At 47.9% G+C, this 14,007-nt stretch overlaps 1 protein-coding gene across 14 annotated transcripts in view; it reads left to right on the plus strand.

Annotated features, from left to right (window-relative positions):
* Window positions 1–8,988, plus strand: part of LOC148658551 (ankyrin repeat and SAM domain-containing protein 1A-like) — a 133,045-nt gene extending 124,057 nt beyond the window's left edge. For 5 of the 14 annotated variants that reach the window (XM_088639887.1, XM_088639894.1, XM_088639888.1 and 2 more), the window contains 2 exons: window positions 1,472–1,570; window positions 3,023–4,466. In XM_088639887.1, coding sequence (XP_088496013.1) covers window positions 1,472–1,570; window positions 3,023–3,142 — 219 coding nt within the window. In that variant the 3' untranslated portion in view covers window positions 3,143–4,466. Of the gene's footprint in view, window positions 1–1,471; window positions 4,467–6,837 lie in introns of those variants that run through there. The other 9 variants (XM_088639891.1, XM_088639889.1, XM_088639890.1 and 6 more) reach the window with 9 other exon arrangements.
* The last annotated feature ends 5,019 nt before the right edge of the window (window positions 8,989–14,007 follow it).

Below are 14,007 nucleotides of genomic sequence, written 5' to 3' on the forward strand. Positions count from 1 at the left end.
TTGCTGTCTTGATTTTTTTTCTGTTTTTGGAGTTGCCAATTACCTCACCAACAGCAGCTCCTGTAATGTTGTTGTGCTGCTTCGCCATGGCTACCCACAGTGACACGCCCCCCTTATAGTGACACCCATTCACAAGGACATGTCCAACCACAGAGACACGCCCACATGGAAACGCCCACATGTGTGGACATGGCCATTTGCATTGGGCACTCCCATGCGCAGAGACTTGCCCACTTGCAGTAAGGCTGAAGAGCATGTGGCATGTCCCACACCTGCGACTGCCTGCATGCTGGTTGGGCCAAGAGGGGGCATCCTCGTTTCCTCTTGTATGAAGCGGGCTTGTTGGAAATGGGAGGGCCATGGCTGAGCCAAGTCTTTCTCGGCTGATCAGAATTTTTCCCCGTTGGATGAAGGTACTCATCACATTTAGCGTCACTGTAACCTTGGCTGGCACAGTGCTTGCTTTTCCAGTGTTTTATGGGATACTTCAGAGCCTGACAGTGAGAAAATGAACAAAGGTTTGACGTCTTTTCAAAGGCCTAAGCACACAGTTCCGTGATGGGGGCTGTTTGCCTGGAATTGCCAAGGAAGTGTGTTACTGAGAAGCCCATTGAAGAAAAACTCAAATAAATCTACAGATCGGCAGTCACTCATCCTGGTGTCAAAATAAGCTTTGATAAACATCTTGTTCTCTCTAGTGTCTGGTCTACAGCCAGATTATTCACAATGCTCCTGTTTTAGTGTTTGTGGCTGATGTCAAGGAATCATGTGTTTGTGTGATCTGTCGAATTGATCTGTCCTCCTGACCTGTGGCCCAGCGACTGTGACTGCAGGGGTGTGCAGAGGCTTAGTGGCTAACCCATCCTCCTTACCCTTTCAGGACGCCCAAGGCACAGGGGCTGCGTATCCCTGTTCTGCTACTCTGTAGACAGGCTGCCAAAATACTATATAGGGTTAAAATAAATTCACAACAAGTAGATATGAGGGGAATCAGCAGTTCATCTGCTGGGCACATGAAATACTGTGTTCACCCGTATCTTTCTTCCAGTGGAAACCAGCCAATAAATGTGCAGGTCCAAATCACTGACATTTCTACACTTGTGTCCATCATTGTCTTAAGGTGGACAACAGTAACTGAAATGAGTTCTGTATCCACACTAATCATATTAATCTGGGAGGGCAGATTAAGGCTGGGCTGCACGTTCCCTTGATCATTGTAGATTAGCTGTAATTGATTTCCCTTTACCACCACCATGAGGCTGCATTAGTGCAAGGTGATAATACTGTTGACTGGATCAGTAACCCGAATGACAGGACTGTGATTTTAAAAGAAAAGGGCAAAGACTGAAGTTTTGCCCCCCCAACGTCCTCTGCACACCCCTCAGTGGGACGAAGGCTTGACTAACCTGCGTGTTGCCTCACATTAACGTCTCTCTCTGTGTTTGTCTTTTCGGTTCCTCCTGTTTCCCAGGGTGCTCCTCTGCTTGAGAGCCGCTGCTGTTACTGTCACACGTGTACAACTCACCGCCCCTCCTACCTCCCTCTGCGCTCTGTCAGCCCCGGAGCTCAGGTCCTGCTTTCTCTCTGTCTCTCCTGCTCGGCCTCCTTCACTGCCTCCCGCTGCCATTCCCCCTCCCTTTGTTTCTCGCCCTCTTACCAGCTGATTTTTACCCTGTTCCTGTATCTTCAAGCACCCGATTGTTCTCCTGATTTTTCTTGTGTTATTTCTGAGCTCTGGCTGCTTGGTCATGCTTTACATCAGGGGTCTCTAATCCTGCTTCTAGGCCTCCCCTATCTGCGCCATCTCACGCGTCCCTAGTAAATCACATTTGCAAAGACTAGGAACACGCTATGAATCAATTTAAAGTCGCTTTTGTCATTGAGGGACTATGGATTTTTGTTCCCAGTGTTCTCTAAATTGCATTATTTGAAAGACTGTTTGAACCTTCTTTCTTTAATGACGTCTGATGCAATCTGCCAGATTGCATTCACCATGATCCAGGTTGGAGACCCCTGCTCGAGCACATTGTGTCCGCGCGTGTGTGTTGTGCGTGGAAGTGTTCGTCCAACACGATCCGAGGGTCACAAGCAAGACAGAAGGGGGGAAAAAAGTGAAAGAGAGGTGGAGGCTGCTTAGCGGAGTTGGTAGATCTTGGTGCATCACGAGGTTTGATCATGGAGGGTCACAGAGCTTCAGTTTGTCAGCAGGAATGGAAGCAGAAGCAGTGAGGGTGTGTCATTACATGCGGTGGTTAGGATAGCACTCAATTTGAGTACAGCGCAAGCCATGGGGGGCACATTAGTGGAGTCATGGCTCAGTGGGTTCGCTTTGCATTGGCCAGGCAGAAGCTCCTGAGAGGCTCAAGTAGGAATCAATTTGCAGTGCCGTTGGGCCCTTGTAGCGCAGAGGTCACTGATCTGAGTCGACACTGCCTCTGTCTGCTGAGGTTCTGAAAGTGCAGAGCGTATCAGGCCAGGTTGTGGCAATGTGGACGTGAGCTGCATCGGTCCTCTGTCTGGTGCCTCAGCTGTGCTGTTGTCACTGGAGGCTCGTGAGGCGCAGACGAGCAGGAGGCCTTGACATGGCACATTTCAGAGTGTGTGCGTGTGTGTTGTCCGTCTCTTCCCCTGCTGGTCCAAGAGGCCGGGTGAGTCCGGTTAGAGATTATCCGTGTTTCCAGAACCGGGCAGGTGAAGAGACGAGGTCTGTGTGCGGACAGGGCCGGGCGAGAGCAGCGTTTGCGCAACGTGCGAAGGGTGAAGGCTCTTAGAGTGGACAGACAGCCCGCTGGAAGAAAACCAGGCCTGGGAATGGCAGCTCCTGCGATGGAGTGGACAGGACAGGAGGGCCAGCGTCCTCTCGGCCACGTCCGGGGAGTCTGTTGCAGGAGCGGTTTGTTCCTGGCGTAGAGTGAGAACGCGCAGGACACATTCACACCACGGCCATGTCAAACAAAACAAATGTGTCCGGCTGCTGCTGACCGACCGTTTTATGCCCTGCTGTTCTCCCTCCGCCCTGTAGATGGAGCCCCTGGAGCTTGAGGCTGACTCCCAATCCCAAGGCAGCGCCACCTGGCTCGTGGACCAGAAGACAGACTCCAAGCGGACCATCAGCACGAAGTACGAAACCACCATATTCTGAGCCGGCCACTGCCCCCCCTCCTGCTCTGTGCCTTTTCTCACTGTGACTCGGGCCACCCCCTGACCCCTCGGGGCTGCCCGCCCCTTGTCCCCCACCCCCTGCTTCCTCTTCCTCTGGCCTCTGCCACGTACTGGCCCTTCAGAGCGCCGTGTAGCCCCCCCGCCCCTCAGCCTCCTTCCTCACTACCCTCCTCACCCTCTGCTCCTGTAACCCTACTTATTGCTGCTGCTCTTTCCACGGACTAACTGTCCCTTCCAATCTGCTCAGCGATTTCTTCTTCCGTCCTTTTCGAGTCTGTTTTTCCCGCCGTCCGCACCTTGGGCTAGCTTGCTCCTGACCTCACCCCCCCCCCCCCAGTCAGACGTCTGCCGAGCTCCGGTGTGAAACACACAGGTGATATTGGTAAAAGTGGAATACCTGCACCCAGCGCTCGCAGGGAGATCCTAAACTGAGTGGCTTTGCCAGAGCTCAGATGTTTCCGCAGCTGGATTTCTGGGTGAAGTAAGGTTCGAACTCGTTAAGGTTGCTTTTTGCCAAAACTGATGATCCTTCCCGGCCGCTACCCATTCCACTGAGCTCTGACACCAGGACGCACAGTTGGCAGGGCCTCTTTCCTGAGTGCACTGTTCGTCTCTCCCGCAGGCACTAGCCCAAGGCAAACAGCAGCCAGCATTCCTCCAAACTCCCCAGGAAGAATCTGTGCGTCGTGTTTCTTCCACTCTCATGCTTGAAAGTCCTTGTTGATTATTCTCATGGCAGCTGTGCAGTCTTTCCCCCCCCCCCATCTGGTGCTCTTCCTGTCTTAGCAGGCGTTGACCACTGTGAGGCGCTCTGAAGAACTGCTTTCCTCTCAAACCTCCCGATTAGTGACTGGACAGGGGGAGGAGGGGGCAACGTGTGTGATTCAGCACAACAGGGGAACTTTTTTTATTAAGATTTTTTTTAGAGAACTTGTCCCCTCTTGTTTTGTCCTCCTTGCACAATTTCTGAATCCTCTGTTTTGACTGTGGAATATACTTTCCGCCTCCTGCGACCTTTCCAAGTTGTTCTCGCAGAGAGAGAGAGACGGTCCAGAGTCCTAGAAGAGGAATTGAATGAGCCTGCCTGGGACTGATGTCTTCTTCTTGATTGCAAACCCAGCTCTGTTTTTAAGTTTGCCTGGCTTACACTGAGGCCAGCCTCTAAAAGAATCTGGAGTTCAGCACTGTGATTTGACCTGAATCCTGGATTTCCTCTAGTAGGAAGGGTGGGAATGTTGCAGAAAACTTTTTAGAAATGTGTATCATCACCACTTCAATCAATGCCAAGGAGCAGCAACAAATAAGCAAGCTAGAAGCCCGATAATGACCCATAAACACTGTTACTGCCTCGAACCTGCTCATCACCTCACTGCTGAGCTTCTTACTGCAGCGGCAGACAGTAAGTCCTCTCGAGCTGCAGCCGTTAGTGAATAACCTGATAGCAAGACGGGTCACGTCAAAATGAAACTGACTGCTAACGGAAACCGTTCCATGTTAGTAAAGACGAGCGAGTCCACCAGCCTCTTATTTGAACTTCATGCATCCACAGCGTGACTCAACATGCCCAGACTCCTCCTCCTGTTTCATCCAAACGCACTGCGGCATCCACTCTCCATGTTCACGTTCCAGGAGAGGTTCACAAATCGTCGTTACCTGGACACCACAGTGCAGCGTATTCTAGCTTTAAGTTGTATAGCAGCGACTGAGAAAAGATGGGTGCAGTGGAAAATCGATTGATCAAAAGGGTGATGATCGTTGATTTAAGCTTTAGTTTTTCATTCTGTCTGCGGGGTGCCTAAAGACGAACAGGAGGCCTTCTCTGAACACTGTCGCATGTGTGTCGGGGTGACCTGGGCGGTGGCACAGGCCCCAGCTTCCCCGCTGGCTGCTGTCGGCTTGTCAAGTCTTCGGTCTGGTCAGCTCTTTGTGCTCCCAGAAGGCCGTCCTGCCTTGTCGAGGAGCTACACATGGAGGTGTCAGAGGTCAAAGAGTACATGTGTAGGATGTTGGGTGAGCCAGGCACTAAACCATAAAGTGGGCCAAAACTATCCAGTGCTCCTGAACGTCACTAGACACAGAACTGCGGCAGTGACAGCGGGGGTTGAATCTGTGAGGGGGCTCTGTGCTTCAGGATTATATCATAACCATCCTGATTTGCATCACTCCATCCTTCTCTGGTTGACCAGGCCGGAGTTTCTGTAGCCTGCCTTCATGCCTTCACCCCCTAACAAAGAGCGGCCGCTTCAAGTCAGCTGCATCTAGGGCAGCTTGACATCACCTTTCACTCACATAATCCCCGAGTGTGTGTTAGGCAGCTTCTCATTTAGTTGCTGGTTAAAGATGGCACGCAGTATCTTTTTTTTTTGTTAACAGGCGAAAGTTTAAAAGTAACAGATGACCTATCAAGGACACTCCAGGTTTGTTTTTTTTTTCTGGGGAGCTAATTGTTTTGAGACCGCTTAGCTGCCACTTGCATTCACAGAACCTTGTAAATCCAGTCAGAAAAAGATTGTGCTTTACGGATGGTGTCTGAAATGAGTTCTCACCCAGGGGTGTGCAGTTCGAGATGGCTAACTTGAAAGACTCGGTACTTCCCTCTATCAGATGCTTCTTTTTTGATGTTTTAGATCCTCAGTCCCTTTTTACTCCAGTAGAGCTGTTTTTCTCATGCCACTTTATGAAGTAGTCGCCACAGCTGACTGAAAAAGATTCTTTCGTCTTGACCCCAGAGAAATGGTTTTAGTCAAGCCTGCAGCTGTCCTCACTGGTTCTGTTTAAGGAAGGCGTTGCCTTTGCATTATTAAGTGAACCTGTGGATTGGAAACAATAACAAAACCCTGAAGCTGCTATTAAGAGTCTTTATTCACACACTGAAAGTCCTGGCCTTCAGCATCCAAGTCCTGCTGGCCTTTCCTCGCCTCTTGGTGTTAAATTAAGGGTTAGCTGAATCACTGGGAAGACAGAATATCACATTGTTTCCAGGAGCCATGATGCCTTCTGTAGGCTCCTGTTCTCCAGGGCCTTTCCTGAAATCACCTGCAGGTCAGAGACCTGGTTATTTGAACCTTGAACCTTTTGACCAGAGAAGTATAGTTTACCGCGTACAGGAAGTCAGCTGCTTTAAATGTCTAAGGAGTCTGTCTAAACGGCCTCATTCTCCCTGTGTGCGGTTGTGGGGTTCATAGCTGCGGGCCTAGATGTGAAAAACACACAAAATGGATATACTAAAAACACCTGACAAATTACCGACACCATTCTATGTTTGAGGCTCACATTTTCCCACTTTGGAGCTTCTGTCTTGGGCTTAACACCAACCAGGGGTATACATTTGCGCTGGCAAGCTGTCTCCAGTTCTCCCGTGTCCTGTTTTTCCCGTTTGTTGGCTACCTCTTCACGCTCTGCCAGTTGTGTTGTTGACGTTGTCTCTGCTTCAGATTTCATTTGTTTTCTCTAATCCACTCTTACCTGGCAAGTATCGCAAAAATAATTTAAATTCGTAGTGATGTCGTTTATCCCCCCAAATCTGGCGACACCAGGCTCTGAGGGCCGTTCTCTGTGATTGGGTAGCCACAGGTATCTCCCCGCTTTGATTCTTGGGCCTCCTGTGCGCGCTAGTGGCTGTGTTTTTGACGGTCCTGTTGCTCACGAGCTCTCGCTGCGTCTCCCCTCATGTAGCTGAGCCCCAGGGTTCACATGCGGAGACGAAGCTGAGGCTCCAGAGCGAGGGAGAGGCCGACGGGCACGGGGGTGTGTGTGTGGGGGGGGGCGAGAGGGAGCCGGTGGCGTGCTCCGGTATTAGAAGGCCTTCTCCCCTTACGCCACCACCAGCCCAACCCCACACCCACAAACTCACAGGCACTGTCAGGATGTCAAGACGAACCCCTCCCCCCTCTCTCTCCACCGCCGCCCAGAATGAGAAGGGGACTCCTGTTCTTCCTCCTTTGCCCTGTAGGGGTCAGTGCTGTCACTCAGTTAGAGGGTCCTGGGAATCTTTGTCTTCATGGTTCCTGAGCTGGGTGCTTCTGCGGAAATCTTTAGCTACACCGAGACCGCTTCATGCTGCAGAGTCTCTGCATCTTCAGGGCATTGTTGTTTCTTGCAAAGTGAATTGGTTGTAATTTTATTTTTGTTTGAATGTGTCTACCGGAGCGAGGATTAGGATTATACTAGCATAGCAAAGGTTTGTCCTGCTGCTTCAACAATCTTCCATTAGTTAGCTGAGTCACGTGCCAAAGTATGCTGCATACGTTCATTTTTTTATCTCCAAGTAGACTTACTACTGTGTATGAGGCCTTTCCAAGTGGTAAGACCCATCTTGTCTTCCTGTAGGGTTCCCTCCTCAAGCTCTTGCCAGCTCTGTGTTTGGACGTATTTCCTAATTCTCTTGTGGAGGTGTGGGTGTCTGTGCATTGTGTAATGTCAGGCCCCTCTGTGTGCTGACAGACCCACCAGGTTTCACCCAGAAGAGGCCCACTGTTGATTGGCAGGGGCCTTGGAGCCTCTTTGTCCTCAGCTGTAGCCCAAAAGAATTGGGTTTCAGAAAACTTCCCACCCCACACTAACAAGGAAGTCTTTTTTTTTGTAAAAAAAACACATGACGAGAGAAATAGTGGATTTAAGGTTGCTTGCGGCACTGTGAATAGCTGGACATGGTGCCCTGCTGTGACACTAACGGATTTGCTCCAGAGGGGAGAGTTTACTGCAGGCTGGCTGAAGCTGGAGCTGGAGTTGCTATAGCAGCAGGTTGTTTACATTAAAGGGTACTGTTGGCCGCGAGAGAGAAGTGAGTGGATAGCGTATGGTACATGTGGTGACAGAAATCCTCCCTCTCCTTTAAGCACTGAGCCACTCTGCTGTCGACACTCTGCGACGGGTTTTTAACACGATGTAGGTCTGGGACCTGTGAGAGAAGGTCGTGGGTGCCAGTTTGACACTACATCAAATGAGGATTTAATTTAAAAAAATACTATTAAAATGTATTCGAATGAATTTGCTTTTAATTTAAGAAAGTTCGTTTTGTTATTGTTTTTTTTTTATTTAACTGTTCCAGTGCTTAAACTGAGCCAGGCTGGTGTTGAACTTGACGCTAACATGACACAGAGGGGAAAAGGTTTTTAACTGCTGTCAATAACAAAATTCAAGGCCAATAAGCTACTAAAGCAGACATTTTTTTCCCATAATAGTTTAAAACTGCCCTCTTGCAGTCCAGTCCTCATTAAGAAATAAATCCTATGAGACTCTTAGGCCTGAGGACTGTTAAACCTGTACTGAATGTTGCCGTGGTTACAATGACATTCAGCCATTTACTTCAATATTTTTTATTTTTAAAAATTTTAGGACTGTTAGCTTCACCACGTTTTTTAAGGATGAGTCAAACCTTCAGTTCATCAGCCTAGTTCAGTTTTGGCGTTTGCACATCTGCTAATTGTGATAATGGGTAGTTAAGAGGAACTAATCTGTAATATTGTTACTGAGGGCAATGAGAATAATTCTAATGGAACATAAAGAAATCCTTAGTTGTCTGTATTTTGATACTTGAATGATTCCACTCTTTTTATAAATGTATATGTATGTAACGTTAATCTTTGTCACCTTTGTCTAGACTAAAAAAAAAGAACAATGTGTAAAGAAATTCAACATATCATGGTACCGATACCTGCTGTTTTGCGGTAGGAGACAGGCAGGAGCAGACTGAGGAAACTCAGACGGACCTCACTACAGAAAACTAAAACGATTGTAAATACTCTTGGGCTTCCAGTCTTTGTTTTTTTTTATTATTTTTTCATAATTGTACAACTAATAAAAGAACAAACTTGTAACTTAAAATTTTGTGGTTGCATTTTTTAAAATAATAGCTGGTTGCATTTGATTTGTTTCATGCCAAAAGTTCCCCCAGTTCTTCAGATCTAGGATTATCCAGCCTCGAAGCGTAGCGCCTTCTGGTCTCCAGGTGGCGAAGCGAAAAATTCATCATCATTTTGTTGCCTTTAACAGGGTAAATTTAAACATAAGGTATTTACCAAGTCAGTCTTTTGGTTTTCATTCAAGACTGTGAAGCTCAGCCAGAGAGAAGTGGGAGCTAAGATGAAGTGCAGTTGAGATTCCTTTAACAGGAGAAAGTTCTTTACACAAAGGGTTGTGGGAGTCTGTCACGAGCTGCCCATTGTTGAAGCTTGATCTCTTTCAAGAAGTCTCAGGATGAGATCCTCAAATTCATCACTTCCTTAGAAAACATATGAGCTCGAATGGAAACTATGGCTTTTGTTCTAAAATTGTTACAATTGTAACTGTAAAAAGACTCAAGATGATGTGAGTGTGTGTTTGGGTCTGTCTGTATCTGTCTCTGCCCTGCGATGAACTGGCGTCCATTGTCCATCCTCACACCCATCTCTTGCTGGGATAGGCTCTGGCTGCCCTGTGACCCTCTACTGGATAGATCAGTGAGAAAATGGGTGGAAGGATATGTCTCAAGATAACGCTGTTAACGCTGGGCACGCACACCAAAAGAGTGAGAAGGCAGAAGGTCTGCCAGTTGACACACTCAGAGACAGGAGTAAAAGGGACTGAACTCAGTTGAAATCAACATGTTTGTAATGTTAAAGGCTCAGATAATTACTTAAAAACGTCTCTTCTTTATCACAAACGGCAAGAAGTGAAACTGAGTTTTGCGATTTTGTCTCCTGCTTCGTTATTGCAGAGATGTCCGTCTTCGGGCCTCCCCAGAGCTCCTGGTGCTGGCGGCCAGCTCTGTCGAGGCTGTACGCCTCGGGGGGGGGGGGGGTTTGAGAGCTGGCGGATTGAATCCTACACACTACACAACCACACTATTGGCCTCACAATATATATTACTGTCCAGGCTGTGTTACTGTCCTATGGTCTCTCAATTTGCTCCCATGTATCCGGGGGCGTGAGAGGGAATTTGCCCAGGCCTGTGGACCAGTGGGCAGGAGGCCCTCAGGAGACCCACACATCCTGGATCCTAGAGATGGGTAGGAGCTGTAGGAGCTGCAGCGAGTCTGCAGAATCGCCTGCTCCAGCAGGAGGAAGGTATTGATTAACCCCATTGACTGATGTTTTTACAATCGATCAGGCGGTGCAAAAATAACCTCTAGACTGCAGTTGCTGAAACAAATTAAGAAAAAACAGGGTACAGTAGGGGGTGAAAGGCATGTTATCGGAGTAACATGGTGATCTGTACCAATGATCTTAATTCCTTTCAAAGATGTGGATTCTGATATAAAGTAGCTACTAGCAACCAAATGCATGGGCTGAATGGCCTCCTCTAATCTCTGATCTTCCTTATTTTCTTCAAGCACACCAGTCTCCTGGCTGAGCAGGCAAACAAAGGCTCATCAGCACTGCCTGTGGCCTCAGAGCTGTGCCTACAATCCCTCACCGATTTTGAGGCTTGTAGTGAACACAACACAGCGCATTTCTCTGTACCCATTATTAGAGCTGATTCGTGATTCCGCAAAGCACTTCTTGTGTGGAGAACTGCTGTGAAACTTGCAGTCGTCTGTCTCGTCCTGCCGTTTCGGCGTCGGGTAAATGGAGATGGCGATGGGGAGCGGAGGGCTGTGGGTATTCTAAAACGAGATGCTCGCTAATGGCCGGGAATCCGGTTTCCAGGAATCATGATCAATCCTGGATGAGACCGCTTTCGGGTAGATAATGCTGGTTTACGGTTTCAGCACGGTATGCTCCTCGTTCAGCAGGCTGGCTGATCCACTAGGCTCTCCTCTCAGTTCTGAGAGGCGTTTTCCATCGCCGGGAGGGGGGCAGTGAGATCCGGGGTGCCTGCTGCCCCCTTCCTGTGGACACTGTTGGACCTCTACTAGAAGGATTCAGTACATTGACATGCCTCGTGCTATTGACATGTACTGTACAGTATATAGCGCTGAAAGCAACAGATGAAAGGGTTTCTCCCTAATGGAAACCCAAAAAGTAGTATCTGTAACCCCCCCATTTCCCAAATATCATCTTAGCAACAAAACCTAGTACTGGTCCTTAGATGCAAATGCATTTAAATTCTATTATTTACAGAGAATATTAAACTCCAGTTTAATAGGCCTCAGGTTTCCTAAATCACGATCATTCCTGAGGTCGTTTGAAAAACGGCACTCTACGTCAGCCCCCTTTCCTCCTCCGTTTTTGTCAGCATGGGGGTCCCAGCAGCCCAGTCTTGGGTCACCTGTTCATCGTACTTCTGGCCAGGAGCCCCGGAGCAGCTCATGGGCTGAGGACTGTGCATTGATAAGAGGATAACAGCTGAGCACAGACTGTTCACGTCAAGCCTGTCCAGCCCTGACACTTGACCAGTTGTGTGCCCCAGCTGCAGTCAACAGACGCCACACAGGTGACGTTTGAACAGCCATGGACTGCAGTTCAAATGAGAGCACCCTCAAACTGAAGCACTTGGGACAACCCCGGAGATTGAGTGTCTACCAGCTCACACACGACTCTCTGTGTCCTCATTTGCCCTGTGAAACACAGGCACCACAGAGCACCATGGCTGACTTCATTTCATATTCCACCGGCGCAATTGCGGCTCGTATCGCGTTGCACCGGTCAAATCGTTAAGTGCTGCAGTGGGAGTTCTTCGGTGGCACCGAAGTAGTTTTGTTTTCCGGCTGCCTGCGTTCGGAAACTGGATATTTTTAGAGACTTCGTGTCTGCGCGCTGACCGGACCTCATTCCTTGCCGTGGAGAGCGTTTTGAAACCGACACCTTGTTTCCAAGGTGACCGTGGCATTGCTCCTGTTCTGGGGGGACAGGTGAGCCGTGTCTCCGAGTGCCTGTTGCTTGACTGAAGAGGCTCAGTCTCCTTCAGATGGCCAGCCGCCAGTGTTCCCTCTAAACTGTGCGCGTTATGAAATCAGCGCACATGGAAAAGTAAACGGCGCACAAAAAAATTATATTCCAAAAAGAAATGATGATGATGAAACAAACACGGTTGTCAATTGAAAAATGCTAAATTGACCACATGAGACTGGCTGTGAGAGGCCCAACTTGACTGTGTGCATTATTATTGCTACTCGATAATCGATATCTATGCTCTCGTAAACTTATACTTCACTGCTCATGCTCGCTCGACACTCTGTCTCTATAACTGGGCTCGTTGAATTGCTGTCCCAGTCTTTTGGATCTCTATGCTTCTATGAGAATTAACAGAAAAACAATTTCAGATTTACAATTTTACATACACTCAATTTACTGCACACAAGTTTTAGTCACGGGGGGAAAAATTTGCACAACAAAAAAAAAAACATTTTTTTGCGCACACAGGCCATTAAAAATTAGACGGAGCATTGCCAGCCTCACGCCTTGGGGCTCGTTGATCTAGGTGGAGTTCACACTAGCTTCTGAAATGGGACGTTAGCAGTGCTGTCCTACTTGGGTTTTTTTTAAAGTTCTTTATATAATGATACAAAAATGTCCAAATTAAAGGTGTTTTCTTTTTTTTTGAGTGTGTTAAGTTTAGCGATTGCATCAAGCTGAAATACCTGGGGTCTTTTGCAACACCAGTGCGCTTTCATAGGGGACAAGGCACTGAACGCACTGACCAGGGTATCTGGTTTTCAAAATCTTGACTATAAAGAGCGAACAACTTACTGCCGGACAGGAATTGTAATTGGTTTTTAAATCCTAGGCCCAATCTGCTAATGTGGCACTAATTCATTTTTTCCGCTTTTGTTCTGTCATAAACCGATTATTATTTCCTTTCATGACACATAAGCCTAAATCGATTGGCTTCCTCCGACTGTCTTTCTCCGACTCATCTTCTCCGATTTGCCTTCTCCGACGTTCCATAGACAAGGAAAAAACGTTGCTCTGTCAAATCTGATATCTGGATCTCCTGCGTTATGTTACTCCCCTTTCACTTCAGAGTGTAGACATGGAAATGGAAGGACTATAACGTGAGGACATCAGCAACAGTGTCTGTGGGGTGGTGGTTGTAGATGAAAGGAAGGTACTTCAGCTTGACAGTACAGATTTAAGATGGCTGCATGCAACAGTTGAATTATAGCCTTACTGCATTAAGTAATTTATTAGTCTTGCTGTCATAATGCCTAAATGATTCCCTCATCCTGACAGCCGTGAAGAGCGATTTGTATGGAAAAGTCTGGCTCAGTGCTCAGTAACCCAACTTCACTGCCATTCTCCAGAACATCTGTACAGTAAGTCTTTTTACTAAGGTGATAGACCCAATGTCCAGTGAATACTGCAGTCCAATCCTGTGGTCACATGGAAAGAGTACATGGGGGTCTTATTGGATTATTGAGCACAATTCAGCTCGTTGACTTAAAAAATTCCTTTCAAAATGTTTTCTTACAGTATGGCAGAGTCAAGGATGTTGGACCCATCTTGCCTGCAAGACCAGATTTGATTTCTTTCTTTAGTTTTAGTTTTGGCATCATTGCCAATTAGCAATCAGCATTACTCTACACAGCCTTATGCCAAAACAGGACAGATGAGAACTGTGCATGCATCCTCCAACATGCCCACAGCTTTGGTCACTTGCCACTTGACATACTGCAGGCTGCATGACCAGAAAAGCTACAGTATGTCTCCATTCGGAGAGTCACTTTCCAGCAGCCAAAGTGGAGGGTAACCATCCTGGCTCAAGCTGTTGTAGCCTTAGTGGTGCTCGGTGAATCATGCACCATCACACAGTGCATGTCACGTTTGTAGTCCCTCCCCCTTAAGGTCGCTCCAGCTCATTCACTTTTTAGTTGATTTTGTGCACCTGCTCCCTGTTCCAGCCTCCCTACAAAAGCCAGGCTCTCACTCTGTTCTGGGCTCTGCATTGGAACACGGACGCCCGGAGGCTCGCCTATCACCGAG

Source organism: Lepisosteus platostomus, chromosome 7, assembly GCF_059453375.1.
Source record: "Lepisosteus platostomus isolate fLepPlt1 chromosome 7, fLepPlt1.hap1, whole genome shotgun sequence".
Taxonomy (NCBI): domain Eukaryota; kingdom Metazoa; phylum Chordata; class Actinopteri; order Semionotiformes; family Lepisosteidae; genus Lepisosteus; species Lepisosteus platostomus.